The 18,882-nt window shown below is 42.7% G+C and overlaps 1 protein-coding gene across 6 annotated transcripts in view; it reads right to left on the reverse strand.

Moving 5' to 3' along the window:
- Positions 1-16,424: 16,424 nt before the first annotated feature.
- Positions 16,425-18,882, reverse strand: part of PARP8 (poly(ADP-ribose) polymerase family member 8) — a 158,475-nt gene continuing 156,017 nt past the window's right edge. For all 6 annotated transcript variants that reach the window (XM_079994780.1, XM_079994783.1, XM_079994782.1 and 3 more), the window contains one exon: positions 16,425-16,877. In XM_079994780.1, coding sequence (XP_079850906.1) covers positions 16,775-16,877 — 103 coding nt within the window. In that variant the 3' untranslated portion in view covers positions 16,425-16,774. The remainder of the gene's footprint in view (positions 16,878-18,882) is intronic.

Here is an 18,882-nt window from a genome sequence, read left to right on the forward strand (position 1 = left end):
CGGCGTACAGCTTCTGGGTCATGTGGCCAGCATGACTAAGCTGCTTCTGGCGAACCAGAGCAGTGCACGGAAATGCCGTTTACCTTCCCGCCAGAGCGGTACCTATTTATCTACTTGCACTTTGACGTGCTTTTCAACTGCTAGGTGGGCAGGAGCAGGGACTGAGGGAATTTGAACTGCCGACTTTCTGATCGACAAGCCCTAGGCTCTGTGGTTTAACCCACAGCACCACCCACGTCCCTGTTGCAGAATACATCTACAATAAATTACCAGTCTGGAGGGACCTTATTCTCACCTTATTCTCTACAGAGTTTCAGAACAATAATAAGTAACAATGAAGCCAATTGCAATCCCCACTTCCACTACAGAGTCAAAGGGGGCATCTATAGAAGCCCAGATAATGACCAGGGGCATATCATGATGTATATTTTCATGGCCCACATATGCAGAAGTCTCCTTCCCTATGCAGCTCTCAGCTGCCAGAGGACAGGCTGATCTGTTGACAGCCATGAAGCTGGGTCAGAAACTTCATGCCCTCCAACATGACGTGACAAAAAACAAGGACACCAACTGCCACACTCCCACACAAGTCACGAGACCCACGCAAGACTGCGGCCCCGAAAAAGCGCTTTCTTGGGACTACAACTCCCATCAACCTTTGGTCATGCTGGTTGGGACTGATGGGAGTTGGAGTCACCTAGAGGGTCACTTCTGCAGTGCACCATGCAGTTCACAGTGGATTATGCTTTTCTATGTCATCCAGTCTTTGCAGTGCTTTCATAGTATAGTTCTTGGTTTCTTTCTGTGTAACTGTCTCTGGTAGTCTTTCTTTCCCTTAAGATTCTAATGTTATCCGTTACTGAAGGTCGCCAGCAATGTTAAGACCAACCCTGGAAGAACTATTTATAGCACTGTTAGAAAGAAGAGATCTTCAAGAAGCTATTAATGCCCTAGGCAAGAAACCCCATAAATATTATGTTGAAATGTGATTATAGACACTGAAGCTGAGGACAGAGTGACAGGCCAGGAGAGGTTTAAGCAGACTCTTTAAAAGAAAAAAGAAAAAAAAACCCTACTTGAGCAGCATGATTCCTTATAAAACATTGAAATGTTCTTGTGACTCTTCAGCCAAGATCAAGAGCAGCTGACAGTGGTGTAGCTTAAAAGCACATTTCTCCCCCTGCTTCCCAGTTCATATTGTTGTGTGCCACCCCAATCTCCAAGCAATGTGAGATTCCAGGGGTTCTTGGCACTCACCCAGGGCTCAAGTTTCCTTTTGGAAATGAGGCACAGCAGAGACTGTGGTGTGTTTGTGATATATGGTTTATTTACACCTGAGCCCACGATGGAGGGGCTTACAGCATCAACACCCCAAAAGGGTATGGTGTATGCCATAGTTGCAGCCTTCAAAAAGATATCAGGCACTGTGCTCTGTTTCTCTGGCTTTTCAGCTTGCTTCCTTTACCAGCCTGCAACTCTTAATCCTCTAGGACAGGGGTAGGCAGCCTAAGGCCCGGGGGCCAGATCCGGCCCAATCGCCTTCGGCCCGCGGACGGTCCGGGAATCAGCATGTTTTTACATGAGTAGAATGTGTCCTTTTATTTAAAATGCATCTCTGCGTTCTTTATGGGGCCTGTCTGGTGTTTTTACATGAGTAGAATGTGTGTTTTTATTTAAAATGCATCTCTGGGTTATTTGTGGGGTATAGGAATCCATTCATTCCCCCCCCCCAAAAAAAATAGTCCACCACCCCCCCCACAAGGTCTGAGGGACAGTGGACTGGCCCCCTGCTGAAAAAGTTTGCTGATGCCTGGCTTATAGGTCTGTTTGGATTATTTCATATTTTCTAAGATTTTTGGATGTATCTTTTGATGTTTCTGTTTTGTTTTGAATAGTTATGCCAGTAAAACTTTGAATAATATATTTATGGGTTTGGACAATGCTTTATTTTCAAAAGGTGTCAGTTCTTATGCTTCCATTCACTTCAAACTGTGCAGTATTAATATCTGCAATAGAGACAAATGCATTGTTAACTCTCCAGTGGCCTCACATTCCAAAGAAACCAGTAGCAATGCTGCCCCTGGAACTTCCTGCCACATGGAAGTTTGGAGTGCACAATAGCAATCCTATTGGATAATAACCACAAAACTGGCTCGCAACAGATTTGAGAAATATAGTTAGATTGCAAAACCAAGCTAAAGGAGGAAGTGTTGGGTAATTGCCAAGTGCAGGAAAACTGACTGTGAGAACAATATTGCATTGAAAAGGCGATGGTTCTTGCCACATATAAGGCTTTCTCTATTTCTGCTATTTTCATTTACTATCTATTATCTGACATTCCCAGGAAATGCTGAAAGTGCTGAGATGCTGGGAAAGACTGAAGCAGAAGGCACAGGGATCACTGGAGACGGCTAGAAATTAAGGTGAGAGGCCTCTCAGGAGACATTGCTCATAGGAGGCCTTGTTTCCCAGTCTTTGGAAATTAGTTTACAGAAGCAAACAGCTGAAAATGTAATATACTCCTCCCACCCTCCCCAACCAAAGCAAATAAATTAAGTAATAAACAAGGAGTTTGGAAGGAGAAAAGGAAATACATTCTTCATGGAGTGGAGGAACAAACAGCTCGGTAAAGAGGAAATGTACAAAAACAGACCAAGTCTCGTGTGGTTTGCCCAGACTGTGCTATTTCAGTGTATAGGTTTGCGATGCCTCAGTATATGAGAAAGGAGATACAAAAAGACAGCATGGAGGAAATACTAGCTATACCAAGTGATATTCTCAAAGCTAGTATCTCCCAGACAGGGATTTAAATAAACACACTACTAGTGCTGGGATGCGGGTGGTGCTGTGGGTTAAACCACAGAGCCTAGGACTTGCTGATCAGAAGGTTGGCAGTTCGAATCCCCGCGACGGGGTGAGCTCCCGTTGGTCGGTCCCTGCTCCTGCCAACCTAGCAGTTTGAAAGCACGTCAAAGTGCAAGTAGATAAATAGGTACCGCTCCGGCGGGAAGGTAAATGGCATTTCCGTGTGCTGCTCTGTTTCGCCAGAAGTGGCTTAGTCATGCTGACCACAGGACCTGGAAGCTGTACACTGGCTGTCTCGGCCAATAAAGCGAGATGAGAGCCGTAACTCCAGAGTCGGTCACGACTGGACCTAATGGTCAGGGGTCCCTTTACCTTTACCTTTTACTCTACTAGTATTTAAACCCTCTAACTTTGTGTTTGCTCCACATTATACAACTACTTGCTATTTTTATGGCACTGTTACATTTTGAAGTGCTTGGTGGTCTTCATTTTCATTGTGTTCACCTGTAACAGCCCAGGGATGAAGCAGTTGACTAATACCCCCATTTTACAAATTATTTTACAGACAACGAGCTAAGGCCTCCGCCTTGTAGTAATTTCTCCAAGTGTACTTGCCAAATCATACCAGGAGTGGGGCTTGGTTGCCATAGCACTGACAGGGAGCTAGGTGCTGTATAAATAAATACTTTCTGGATGGGGAGTTTATCATGGAATATTGAGATGTGAGACACTGATGCCAGGATCATTGCCAGTGCTTTTTTCCTAGGGGGACACAGGGGTACTCATACCCCTAAACATCTAGGGAGAAAAAACTAATTTATTTATTTTTAAGTTTCTTCTCTAGCACCATGAATCATCAGTTCCGTTGCAACCCCGATGGCAGCCTCATTTCCTGTCACAGTATTCTCAGATGGAAGCGAGCGTTTAATGTGTGAAGTAGTGTGGAATGTGGATGTATGGTGTTTTACTCAAGAAAGGTTGGCCTCATTGAGGGGCAGTATTTATTTTTCCCGATTTGAACTATAAAATGGTGCTTTTCTTGAGTCAAAATGAGAGTGCCCTTTATACAAGCACTGGAAAAAGGTGTTACCTGACTCATGCCGTAACTTGTTATAGCAGTTCTTTTGGAATTGCTATAATAATTCCAGAACTTCTGCAATCATCTGGGTCTGTCCTGGAACATTCCAGATTGTATTTGTTTCTTTCTTAAATCCATTGAAAAAAATCCAATTTATATCACCCTTATGATAAAAGTGTCTCTCTTTCCTTTCTCTGTCCTTTTTAAACAAAGAAACAAAAAATACTAACACTGTTTATCACCCAAGTGTAAAATATGAACTATAAAAACTGCCCCAGACAATTTTCCCCTTACTTTGCATAGTTTTCGGGGGGGGGGGGAAGCACTGATCATTGCTAATGTGAAAGGAGGACAGTGCATTTGTACCTATAATACTTGCATAGATGAAGGAATTTTGGCAGGTGCAGATTTTGTCATCTCTACCTGACAAGCTATACCTACCAAAATTCCCTCTTCAATTCACTGATTCACTTCACTCCATTTTCCCAATGCCTGTTCACCTGATAAATGTTTGTGTTTGATGTGACCTTTGACACAACGCTAAACCGCTTCTGGAAACATGGCAGAATCTAGTGGAGGTTTAGTGCTGTTTTCTGTGCTTAGTGAGAGGCTTTGGGTCAGGTTACCATTCCTATGAAACAGCGTTGTAGAACAGCTAAAATTAGATAGCCTTCATAGATAGCCACCTTGAGCTCGTGGGAGGAAGTGAAGGGGGCTGGGTAGGATAGAAATATTGAGAAATAATAACCGTACCATTGACACTGATGCTCATTCTGAATGCAACATTTTAAGTAAATTAAATGAGATTCTGCTTAGGTGTATGGCAGGGTGATTAACTATCAATCTCTATCATCAGCAACAGGCATCGTTTATTAAATGCTTAAAGAACAGGCAGACACTGTGAGGTCAATAAAGAGCAATGAGCAGGCTGTAGCTCAACGGTAGAGTTCAGTCCCTGCATCTCCAGGAAGAGATGTCAAACAAACACACCATTCGGTTTTTATGCAATTCGGCATTGATGTTGTTTCAAAACATAATTGGTGTATTTATATGTACACGGAGCCCTGTGCAAATGTCTGCCTCACATTTAGACATCTGGCAAGATGTTTTGGGTATGCTGCTTGGTAGGCTGGGCAGAGGACAGAGTCCCTCTCTCCCCCTCCCAACCTCCCCCCACCCGCTGGCCGACATGTGCAGCCTCTAAGGCCATCTAAACCAAATCCTATATTTTATTACCCTGGTTGCACATTCTGGAAGATTAATGATCAGTTTAAATGCAGAGCACTTTTATTAGCACGCTGATGTGCGTGTGTTTTTCCCACTTAATGAAACCTGGGGGGGGGGGGAAGGAATTAGAGGAAACACAGATGCGATGGGCAAGACCCGATGTGATTATATGCAAGGCAGTTTTATGTGTGGCTGGCTTGTATAGAGATTTGGGGGCTACTCTGAGAGGCCAAGAGGACATGGTGACAAGCAGGATTTGTCTGAATATGTCGCATGTGTGCTCCTCATTACGACCTCCTGCAATGTGCAAAGCAGTTATTTCCTTCTATTCCCCCATCCACCCAGCACTCCCCAGTGCTTAAATTCCCTGAAAATGTAGACCAATACTCTTATAAATGTCACTGGTATGCCAGCGGTTGTTAAAGCGATGCTTTTCGCTGTGAATTGCCCCTGTTTTTTGTCTGTCAGAGCACCATCCATCAAAACCCAGGAAACAACCTGCATTTCTAACAAAGCCTACCCCCTGCCAACTAGGGAGAAACCAGCATTTAACAGGGTTGTGTTCTTCAATTTCTCTATTGCTCTGTGGATTTCCTGTGCCTTGGGTTCTACTCATTGGGAAGGCCAGCTTCGCTAGAAAATGATTATAAAATTAATTTCACAATATACAATATGCAGCACCAGGCTTGGGTTCATCTGCAACTCCCCTGCTCCCCACCCACATCTACATTACTGAGTGGTTCCCCATGCATGCACTAATAAAACACAGGAAGGAAGGAAGGAAGGAAGGAAGGAAGGAAGGAAGGAAGGAAGGAAGGAAGGAAGTTTCCCCTTACACCTAGTGAGCAACAGCTGAGAGGGAAGAAAGAAGGGGAGAAAGCAGTAGGCTGAGGAACTCCAGTCACAATCGTTGAAAAAAAAGAATCAATGGATTGTCTCCAGCTAAGTTCTACTTAGGGACGCAGGTGGCGCTGATCAGCCTAGGGCTTGCCGATCAGAAGTTCAGTGGTTCAAATCGCTGAGACGGGGTGAGCTCCCGTTGCTCAGTCCCTGCTCCTGCCCACCTAGCAGTTCGAAAGCACATTAAGTGCAAGTAGATAAATAGGTACCACTCCAGCAGGAAGGTAAATGCCGTTTCCGTGCACTGCTCTGTTTCGCCAGAAGCGGCTTAGTCATGCTGGCCACATGATCTGCAAGCTGTCTGCGGACAAACGCCGGCTCCCTCGGCCTATAGAGTGAGATGAGTGCCGCAGCCCCAGAGTCATCCACGACTGGACTTAATGGTCAGGGGTATCTTTACCTTTACCTTTAAGTTCTACTTAGAGTAAAGCCATTGAAATTAATGTACCTGCATGGGATTAAAGTTGTAGTCCATTTTTGATAAGATTTTCTTTTGTCTTACGGCAATATCAGTCAAGGCCTTTCGACCGGAGAACTGGAAGCTCGTTAACAAGATGCTTTTATACTTAAAAATTGATCACAGAACAGAAATACAAAACAACTACCTATAGGGGAAATGGGGGAAAGTACCAGAGGAATGCAGCTGGGGATGTATAGAGGAGAGAGACCATTGATTCATTGCTTCTAATACATTATTTCATCTTTTTAAGCAGCACTTCATTTAAGCAACAATAATAACATTTAGTGTTGCATATATAGAGATCTTTTGACTGTCTGTGGCACTTTACTGAGGGTGGGTTGCACCCAAGTAAGTTCTACTCAAAGAAAACCTATTGAATGGATGCCACTCACTATGCGTTCTGCACATATGCACCGAAGGCAAAGAAGAAATAGCAACAAAGCCCAATCCTTGCCTTTAAAATGTAGGCTTTATGAACAAAAATTGTGACAGCAGGCCAGGACACAAAACAAAACTATTATACAATTGCTTGCTTATTTTCTTGACCAAACTAGTTAGGTTAGAGCTAAGTCCCCACAAATCTACAACAAGATGAGGAAGGCTTCCTGTAGCATCCAAACCAAGCTCTCCAAAACCTTTGTCAATATTTTGTGCTATAAAACTCTGCCAATATCTCTTAGATAATTACCAGAGGTGCAGTGAGACTCATGGACATCATTCCTCCAGCTGAGATTCAGAGCTGGCCCAGTAGTGAAAAGGAAGGCATCTTAACACCATGTAGGAGATCCGGGATCATAGCCTAATTTTGGAATTTGTTCTTCCCTGAAAGCAAGAACATGAAAGGTTGCATGGGAGAACCTTTTGAAGGCTGGCTTTTAGAGAGGAGGAAGCGACTGAGTCTCCAGGTCATCACAAAGCATATCATCCACTGATCCACATCTCCTGGAGCTGGTCATGGTTACTTAGTGGTGATGGACGGATGTATACTCTTGCCTGCAAGCCTAATTTAGAAAAGGAAAGTCTGCAACCACTACCGGAAGCCTGGAAAACAGCATTCTAGTGGATATTAAACATGTTCCGCTGATGATAACTCTTGACTTTCATTAAAATGGGGCTTAAGTCAAGAGTTAGTGGATTTTTCCAGATGTGATCCCTTGAGGCTCAGGCTGTTGTTGCTTCAGACTCTGCTAGTGGTCCCACTTCCACTAATTCTTGTAGGTGGTCAAGTCAAACTATGATGTAAAACACCGCTTTCCAAATAGCCATTCAGGTTTCCTATTGCCTTTTGATGAACTGCAGTTTGCTGAACAAGGATGAAATCTCCTGCGATTAAATGTGTGGACAGATGTGCCACTGTGAAGCTGTGCATTTGTGCTGACAAAACGCAGATGCATTCCAAGAGTTGCCTGGGTCTTTCAGAGAGGTTGCTTTCCATCCTTGAGTGCAAGCCAATACCCATTGCGAGGCAATCTCTTCACATTTGCGATGCAGTACCACATTGGACCATCATGTGCTGTATGAAACCATTGGATGAAATCTATTTAGAAAGCTGTGAATTCAAATCATCCCTCTCCTTCCGAATAGCCTTGGGCCAGGCTCACTCTCTTTGGTTTAGTTTCCTTGAGGGTCGGATAGTTTCCTTGGGGGTTGGATAATACCCTCCAACATTTCTCCAATAAAAATGAAAATATCCTAAGGGAAAGTGGGACATTCTGGGATCAAATCAGAAAGCAGGACAGCTTCTAAATCAAGGTCATCCCTGGAAAATAGGGGCACTTGGAAAGTCTGTTTTATTGATAATTTTATTATTTTACTAAATGGTTTTGGGTTTTGTCTTGGGTTTTTTAAAAATCAAACACTACATACATTATATGTAATAAATAAAAGAAACCATTTTAGCACATATTCCACATGGTTTTTTTTACCACAAATCATCTCATGAGGGGTTGTAAAATTCCAGATGACCAAGGAACAGACTAAACTGGGACAGTTTAGTCATCTGAATGTGGACTCACAGACATAGGGAAGATTCCTGGGATCCTGGCTGAAGGTCTGTTTGATTTCCTGCCTTACTCACCAAAAAGCACATAAGACCAGGCCTCATGCTTCTTGAAGCATTTTGCAGTGTTTCCCAAGCAAGACTCAGATACTCGGCACACATTGAACAAATTCAGGATTTATTGAAAGTAAACATTTGCATTGGCTACAACGTTATAACTGTTACAAAGCTGAATAAAAGAGCTTAAATAGCAATAAGAAAGCAAGTGCAGTAAAAAGTGACTGGAGAAAATATTTGGCCTTAGTGATCTTTTGGCAGTTATTTACAGTATGTACAAATTGTTCAATATCTGTAATAATCCGAAGGCACCATAGGCTAAAAATTAGCAGACTGCGAGAAGGTTTTGTGCACAAAATTCAGGACGTTTGTTGGAAAACAGGTTGTTGAGAAACAGAGGCCTATGAATGCATAAATCATGGGAGTGGCTGTATTTTCTTTAAAATACAAATACTGTATACTGTTATGAACTGGGTAATTTTATCTTTTAAATTTTATTTTTAAACATTATTTTAAAGAGCACAACATGCTGCAATGATGGTGTGTAAAGACTCCATTTTATCGGAACTGCTGGCAGTAGATGTTTGATGTCACTTGGGTATTTAACAAAGTTTCACATTCTAGGGTTTGTGTTGTTGTTGTTGTTTCTTCCGACAGCTACTTGAAATGTATTTGTCTACAAAAGGCTAACATCTACCCCACTGAACTACAAAACCCCAGTGCAGAATTGGACAAATTGTAATGTACATCTGGGCTGCCTTTGAGCAGGCTTCAAATGGAGCAGGAAGCAACTGGCAAGCGACCCATTCAGTACTCGATAACTAGGCTTAAATAAAAAATTGCTTGGGTCCCATCAGCAAACCAGCCATCATTACGCACATCCCACAGCGCAAATGATAAACAGAAGCCAAACAGACTGCAGACTTAGCTCAGTCTCAGACCACTTGAACTGCAATGGAATTCTCTTCCAAAGAATTCTGGAAATTGTAGCTTGATATTAGGGATCGCTCCCTCTTGCCAGCTCCAACTACTATTCCCCCAGATTCAGAGAAGAACCTATGAAACTAGGTTATGTATGGAAAGTGCTTCACATATTGAACTCCTAAGAGTAAACCAGAAGCCCTTGCCCTTAATTCTTAAAAATATAAAAGCTTTGCTTCCTCCTTGTACAGCAGCAATGGAAGCTACTGGTTCCTACACCTTTAATGACTGGATGGGAGAAGTTCAAGTAGCTGTTGCCACACCTGGATGACAAAATTGCACCTGCCCAAAACCTCCCCTTCTGCACAGCTATCGAAGTCCTCCTTTGTAGTCAGTCTCCCTAGTCAAGTAGGTAAAATTAGTCAAGTAGTCCCTAGTCAAGGAGGTCAAGGAGGTCAAATTAACGAAGACAGTTGTATCTGTAGTGGATCAGACCCGACATATTCTGCCAGCTAGGTCTTCTTTCACCATGTTGACTGGAAAAGCTGTTCCCTGTCTTTGGCACAAACAATAAAAGGAACAATGGAGGGGAAGTGTTATAACTCAGGGGTAGAGTATCTTCTTTGCATGCAGAAGGTCTCAAATTCAATCCCTGGCATCCCTAGGTAGGGCTGGGAATGTCCCCTCTGTGAAATCTTGGAGAACCACTGCCAGTCACTGAAGACCAGGGTTTCCCAAACTTGGGTCTCCAGCTGGTTTTGGACTACAACTCCCATCACCCTGAGCTAGCAAGACCAGTAGTCAGGAATGATGGGAATTGTAGTTTGAGAAACACTGGTGTAGACAATGTTGAGCTGATTTAGGATAAGGCAGCTGCTGTGTTCCCAGGAACTCAGGAACTCTGGCAAGGTCTGGCACTCTGAGCATTGAACTTGCCTCAGTCCATAACTCTGTGTGTCCAGTGTGATGTGCAAGTGGAATTCTTGCATGCACAACCCCCCCCCATTCACTTTAATGAGAAGGTCAACTGTGAAGGCCAAAGGAATGCATAACTAGCGCTAATCTTCTCCACCTGAGTTGCCATGGGTATGGCAGTAACAATCCGTAGGCATGAAGTGTCCTCTTCCCCTTGATCCTGAGAGCAGGATCAGGTCACTGAAGAAACTCCCTACACTGACTTGAGCAGAACATTTATGAGTTTTTACAAGCAGTGACTTTTAGTGGATTTGTGTACACTGAGTTTTTCTTGCTTTTCAGTTTAATGGGTTTTGTGATCTGATGGCAATACATCACTGGAAATCTGTTAAGATTGAGCCAAACTAGACAATCAGCCACAAACATGGGTTTTAGTAGTTAGGTTGTCACCAAACAGTTGCAAAGCAACAGTGGCAAGGGTCAGATTTGCATTGGAGAAGTGGTGAAGTGGCAGAAAGTTCAACCAATCTCCACTTTTCCATTCCACAAATCATGCCATCTCACCACTGCTTTGTAGCTATTCATTGGCAACCTGGCCTCCCAATAGGGTGGTCCAATACACAAGAAGAGTTGTATCTGACCGTTTTAGGTCCCAGAGCCATTTGGTACAGCCCAGATGTGCAATCTTAGTTTGAACATCTGCAATATCCATGTGAAACCCACCAAAAAAGTCAATTTGTAAATGGTCCTGAGATTAGGACAGATGTGTTTAGGATGATGCACGGAGATTCTATTCTATTCCTAGGATAGAATAAATCTCCCAAAGTAGGTGGATACAATTCAGAAATCTTGATGGATTGCTCTGTGCAAAGGGCTATAGGGTTGCCATATTTTGAAAAGCAAAAAAGAGGACACTTTTGCCGACTTCTACTTTTAACTATGGATTGCTATGATGACTCTACTCATGAAAAAGAGGATGTGTCAACAACATATCTTGGGGTGTCCCTGGCTCCTTATAAGATGTATTTCACCTCCATAGCACCTCTTGATCTTCCTTACTTTCCTAGGAGTGACAACACACTTTCTTAGCATTGTAAAAGGAGCAGATTTGTAAAAGGATGGGGAACAGAAAATTAGGATACAGCTTGTCAACAAGGAACAAAAACTAAACACCACATAAGCTATTATGATTAAGTGCAGAATCACCCCATCACTGTGCTTTCAACAGCAGTTTGATACATAGGAATGAGAAGAGGATGCTTTCAGGGCATGGAGATGTATGCTCATCACCATTTACTGCACATCAAGCCATTGCTAAAGACATAGCAGTAGAACAGAATGAGAAAAGAATCAGTACTTGTTAGCTCTGCATTAGCTAGCATATATAAATGGTCCCACCTCCTGCTCTTTTAGGTTCCGGGTATAAATGAAGATCACCACCCAACCATTTCTAGACCAGTTCCAAAAAACTGGACTAAACATGACTAAACAAAAGTATCCAAGTTCTAATTCCACATCCAAACAGAACACCTTATGTTAGATTTGGGGTGCAATCCTGACACCCCCCCTTATGTTAGATTTGGGGTGCAGTCCTGTCAGTTGCAATAACTAGGTGCAGGATTTCAGCCCAAGTATCAGGCTGTTCTCCTTTTATCTCGAGGTAGTGTTTGTAATAGAGACTTTCAATGAGACAGGTGACTACTTTGAACCAAAGTCCAAGTCCTCTGATGGGATTGTATCACTTTAAAGTGGCTTGGGATGGGGGGAGCTGGCCTGGACATCTCTTTGATGTTTACTTTCCCCACAGACAAGGAAAGCATTTTCCCTTGCACATTCTGGAGTGGTAGAGTCTCATGAGAGGACTGTACCATGTCAGTGAATGCATTTGAAATGGCTCACTGTCGATGGGTGGGTTCCCAAGGAGAGAATCAGAATGCACTGACAGAATCCAGAAGGGATTTATCTGATGTAATGGCCATTGAAACAAGTGGAAATTGCCCCCAGACACATTTTAAAAACTGTCTAGTGAGCATAAATCCCACAGGAGATACATTCTACTTGGCAACCAGATGTTCAGTGCACAGGGCCCTGTCCACACAGAAAAGTTGACTGCTCTGTTTTTGGCTTGTGTTTTACCCCATCACTGAATTTTCCACAAGCATGGCAAATTCCAAAATGGACAGTTAACAAGGACATATTTCAAGCATTTAGGGCATGTGAACAGGTTCCCCATTTCCGAAAGCGCTCAGCTGCCTTGGCAGCTGAATGGCAGGTAGAAATTCAACAGATATTGGGTCCCCTACCACAAAGATATTGTGCATCTTGGAATTCTGCCTGACATTCAGCTACAAAAGGCACTGCAGCCTGAGGAATGGTAGCAGTCCTGCTTAGCTCATGCTGCAATTCTCAGCATTACTTTTCTTTAAAAACCCCCCTGCTTTTGCTTAGGAGCCATTAGCAGTGCTGTGTGTAACTGCACCATTTTTTTTGCTGGTATAATTGGGCATGTTGCACAAAACTAGAAACTGGGGCACCAGTGCTGAGGGATACAATAGCATGTCAGCACTCCTTGTTGTAAGAACAGAAGAATGGCTCTGCCGGTTCAGACTAATTGTCCATTTTGTCCCAGATCCTGCTTCCCGAAGTGGCCAATTAGATGCCTCTCAGAAATAACCGACAAATAGGGAATGAGGCCAATGGCCCTCTCCAGCTGCTGTTCCCCAGCAGCTGGTATTCAGAGCCATCTGATGGTATGAAATGTGTGCAGGAGAAAGGACTTGATGAGATCCTAATGGACAAGTTGTATGCCGAGGTCTTATTTTAACAATGAAATACAACAGCACTCCAGAGAACTGAATTCCAAAGAAATTAACCAAGCAGTATAAAAATCACACTTAGGACACTGCTGATAGATCAGCCTCACGCACCAGTGGGGGAAAGGAGATTCCTTGCAAAAAAATCCCACAGGGCCATGATGTGCATGATGCCATCACATGGCCAGGGCCAATTTGCACTGATCTAGCCATTTCACTCAGTCAGTCCTTCCCATTACATCAAGAACCCCTACAAGATCAGCCTTGGGGATGTGGTTGCACCATTTACAAATGCTATAGCCACATGAGAGAACACCGCACTGCAGAGATGAATGCAAAGGGGGCACCCCACCAATGTTTGATCCTCGTATACTGTGTATACTGCATGAGAGAATGAGTGAGCCATGGAATTTTGTTTTGGGGACTGCTGGTGAGATGGTGAAACTTCACAGAGCTGGATACAAGGAGTACAAAAGCAGCAAAGGGTGGCTCAGGAAAGAACGGCTGAACTTGCAGAATACCACTGTTTACTCCTTCCCCCAGCCATAAACACATCCAGCTGATTCTTAATTTCAAGATTCCACTGTAGTGGCATCAAGATACAAAGTGTGGCACCACAATCTCTTTCTGACTCAAGCGAGACTGATTTGCAGGTGGTGTTGAAGCTGACAAAGGCCAATTTAAGTATGAGATCCATGTGTGACCTTCTTGCAGCCATAGTAACAAACCAATGAGTGAACAAAAACTGGGGAATTCAGCAATATATATATAAATTTATTCCCCCCAGCCTAGCTGCTGTTCAACAAAGAGGAGTTTGAAGTTCTCCAGAAAATTTGTGGCACCATCTCTGTTATAGAGCTGGTGGCATTCTGTCAGATGAATTATGCCAGGAATGGGGAATCTATGGCCTACCAGATGGATGTTAGACTATAACGCCCATCATCCCTGGCCACTGGTCATGCTGGCTGGGGCTGATGGGAATTGGAGTCCAACAACATCAAGAGGTTCACAGATTCCCCAGCCATGAATGATGAAATTGAGAAAGCAGATGAGAAAGAGCAGGATTTGTTGGGATCAAGAAGCAAGGATTTGGGTAATACAGTTGAGCCCATAAACCTGGGAAATAATGGTGTCTTAGATTTACTCTAAAAATGTCATTGTTCCAGACTATGTCTGCTTGTGTATATGCTATAGCAAGTGTTAAAAAATAAGTGAATGTTGTTGCATATTGACATTTCCTAGTTAGAGTCCTGCAGGAAATGCGTTCTTCTGGAATTCAAATATATTAAAAATGTCAGCAATTTTCGATGGGTCTCATAAAATCTTTGGAATTACTGGCACATGTCAACATTCACCGAGAGTGATAACCCATCACAATGCATGTAGACTTCCAGTTCCTCTTCTCCTCCCTGAAGGCCACCCCACTAACACACAAATCTGTGGAGGCTACCCCAACCCTCCACAGCAGATCCTGCAGCACGCAGGAAGGGCAAATCTCATTGTGCAGGTGGATGTCTCTTGCACAAGTGGACAAATACAATTAGATGTCACCTAGAGGTCCCGTCCCCCCCGCCCCCGTTTACAATAACATACAGAATACTTAGGATTTTACCTTTTGCAAAGGCCATTTTACCCATTCATTTTACTAAAAGCTTAGTTTGGCATCCAGGAAATTTGCATGACAAATTTGGTACGTTAAATTATGCCTAGAATAGAAAATGATAATTTGAAAGATTTTTCATGTGGGAATGCCCCAGGCTAAGCCTCCTAGCCAATTATCATTGGGTTGATCAGCTGAAATGCATTCCATTAGGCATGCCCTGTCTCCCTTATTAGGTACTCAAACTATTAGGGAACATCAGTTTTACTATTAGCTGTTTCTGCTGAATTCTGGTTTTGGAAATCTTGCGTTTCAGTGCTTTGTTTCCAGCAGGCTGAAATTTTGTATAAGTAAGAAAATTATTATTATCTGCAGTGGCAACTGCCTTCCTGTCAGCAATAAAAGACATAATAATAGTCCTGAAACTGATGGACAGTAGATGCTCAGCGTACTGTAGGATTGGTCCCTATGCCTGGCTGTGATCTTGTTTTCACAGTATTGGAGGAAAGAACCTCCACTTTTAATTTGGCAAAAAAAACCAAAAACGTTCCAGTTCTTGCATTTCCCATTGGTTTTGGTAACGTATGCACTGAAGACAGATGCAAGCCTTGGACCCATGCATCCTTCTCCATTGCAAATAGGTTTTTCATCGTGAATCAATGCCTATGTAGCTAGCAGCCATTTGAATCATCTGCCTGCCACACAAAAAAGGCAGTGGATGAAAGCAGTGTACTTGTGTGGTCCCCAGCTCCCATTAAAAAGCTGCGCACACTGTAGGAAAACCTGTGAGCATGAAACTCACTTCTGCACCCTAAGCTACACACTGCACATGAAGCAGCTCCACAAGTCCGATATATGTGACTCTCTCTCTGTGTGTGGATGCATGGATTAAAAGAACATGGTAGATTCAAAAGTACATTTCCATTTCACAAAATAAATGAAAAAAGTACCAGTATCAGACGAATGGAAACACACAGAGGCTTCTGTAAAACACTTGTGAATATTCCTGCTTTGAAGAACAGGGCTACTGCCACACAATTCAATAAGAAACCTAAGAAGGCAGCTGGGCATTCCAAGCAATATAGACTCAGGGCTTCACCTGTCGGAACATGAAGATTTCACAGGGGCAGCATTGACAGTTCAGGTACTCGGCAGCCCCTTACATATTGATCCACTGTGATGATGGCATGATTTTAAAATCTATGAAGGACTTAGTAGACCATCTTCACATGAATGAGAGAAGGATGCTCGGGCTGAATCCACTGGGAACTTTTTCTCCAAAAGCTGCACCTAAAGGAATGAAAAGTGCGCAGAACCAAGCACATACCCTTACGCTGATCATCAGCAAAATAATCATTTTCATGTTGGCATATATGTCAGCACGACAGAAAAGTCCCTTTCCTGTAACACCGTGGGTCGTGTACATGATTTGTATATAGCAGAATGAATATATTACAGTTAATTTTCCCACTTTTTTTTTTTACATTCCCAGCAACCAGTTTCTATGGTGTATTAAAATGTGAATATTCTACTTATTGCAAAATATCCTGTACTACGTAGGCTTCCACTTTTGTTTATTTGTTTTATAAAAAGACTTTCTGTTCCAGTCATTGTAAATTTAAAATACAGGTAATACAGTACTAAAATGATCCAATTCAAGTCTTTAATATAAAAATATCAGCACAAAACTCCTTTTCAAATTCTGTTTATTGTGAACAACCGAAGTGTCTGTTTGACTGTCAGCTGTCTTGTACCAACAGACTCTGTGTCCCTACAGTTGTTTGCTTAGATCCCTTTCAGGTTTGTTAATTTCCCCCTCTCCCCGGTGTGATAAGAAATGCTAAGTAAGAAAAAGTATTCAAAGGGTTAACTTGTTCAGAATAACAATAAATTAGGGTTGTTTTCCCCGCCCACCCCAAAATTTCTTCTTCAGTTCAAAATCCAGCTTTGAGACTGAGGAAGGCTTCCAAATCACATCAAGGAGTTAAGAGTGGTCCTTTTAACCAGTAGCAGTTTGATTACCAATGACCCGGAGTATTTCTTTATGAATGCTTGGCTCTTGAGTGTTTATACTTGTATCCCCTACTTGGCCATCTTCATAGCTAAAAAAGAAAGAAAGAAAAGTGCACAAAATTAATTTTTTTAAAAAAGATTTCGAAACTTTCCACAGTACAAGAAACAGTGTGATCCTCCACCTGAATAAGGGGAGTTGTCAGAGTGAGGCCCTCTAGATCAGGGGCCAGCAAACTTTTTCAGCAGGGGCCGGTCCATTGTCCCTCAGACCTTGTGGGGGGGGGGCCGGACTATATTTTGAAAATAAATATGAACGGATTCCTATGCCCCACAAATGACCCAGAGATGCATTTTAAATAAAAGGACACATTCTACTCATGTAAAAACACGCTGACTCCCGGACCACCCGCAGGCCAGATTTGGAAGGCAATTGGGCCGGATCTGGCCCCCGGCCTTAGTTTGCCTACCCATGCTCTAGATGCTGTTGGACTTTTGCTCACATCAGCCCCAACCAGTATGGCCAGGAATAAGGCGATTTCGAGTACAGAAGTATTTGAGGGAACCACATTGGCTACTCCTGCTGTTTATGGTTTGAATTTCTGGCTTCTGGCAGTTTCTAGTTTCTGGCAGTTTCTGGCATGTTTCTGGCTTCTGGCAGTTTCCAGTACAGTCATACCTTGGATCCCGAATGCCTTGTGACTTGAACGTTTTGGCTCCTGAATGCTGCAAACCCAGAAGTGAGTGTTCTGGCTTGAAAACGTTCTTTGGAACCTGAACGTCCGACGCTGCTTCCACAGCTTCCGATTGAGTGCAGGAAGCTCCTGCAGCCAATCAGAAGCCGCACCTTGGTTTCTGAATGTTTTCGGAAGTCGAACGGACTTCCAGGATGGATTCCGTTCGAGAACCAAGGTACCACTGTAGTGAGGCTGGGAAGTGGAGAAGCAAGGAGGAACTACAGCACAGGCTAACAGAATGCACATTTAATATGCATTTGGGGATGTTATGTAAATGGTGGGCAAGCTATCATTTGGTCGTGTCTGCCATGATCAACTCAATAAAGAATTTGTGACAAACGTCTTGTGTCAGCCGGGCGGTGGTGGAAGCAGCCCCCACCCTCACCAGTCCCTTGCACCCTTAGCAAGGAGATGTATCAGCAGCCCCTTGTCCCCAGAACAGTTTGAAAACCACTATCCTAGGAAACTGTAGCTCTGTGAAACAGCAATGCGAATCTGATCTAGGGATAGAGTTTGCAGAGGTAGCTTGGAATAATTTGTGGGGTAAAAAACCACTAAAATCAGAATCAACTCGGATCTGAGAAAATACCTTTAAATTACTACACTGATGGCATTTGACACCATTGCGGTGTAGCTAGATTAGTAAAACTATTGGAGATTCTGCAATCTGCATTTCACATGTGGTGGATGTGTGAACATATAAAGCCCTTTGGGCAGAGGGTATTTGCAGAAATGAGCTATATTATGGGTCAACATGTGTAATGTACCCCAAGTTTAGAATGTGTTAACTATTTTTAAAGAAGGGCAATCTAACCTTTGCAATAAAGAAATAATTACTTTTCTCTTAGTAGCGGAATGCCTACTAGTGGTACAGAATTGGAAAGGATGGCAACATCTGTGTATCTCTTGTTGGAAACAGAATTTATGGTCTATTGATATATGAGAAAAATTAACAAAGAGATTACACACATCCAATAATACAAATGGTCTAAATGATTTTGTTGGAAGTATGGCTTCCTTTTATCAAAGATTTTACTGATAACCCTGAAGAATGGCAGCTACCAAAATCACAGATTGGACTTTGGCAAACTTGATTAGATTGATCTGTCCTGTAGGGAGGAAAGTTGGAGGTGAATAAAAATATATTCATGTTTTTTAAAAGAACAGAAAAAAGAGAAAATAAAAGCACTAAAGGTTTAGGTCTGCTCGAAGGGTTTAAGTGAAGCCCAAAGCAGTTTGTTTGATTGGGAAAACAGGCAGGTTGCATCCTCTCTTATTTTAGCAAGCTGTTTATTTAAAAAGAAAAAGAATAGCAAGTTATGAAAGTTACAAAGCAGTAAACTTTTTTTTTAACATACAA

Source organism: Podarcis cretensis (genome assembly GCF_951804945.1).
Source record: "Podarcis cretensis genome assembly, chromosome: 11".
Lineage (NCBI taxonomy): Eukaryota > Metazoa > Chordata > Lepidosauria > Squamata > Lacertidae > Podarcis > Podarcis cretensis.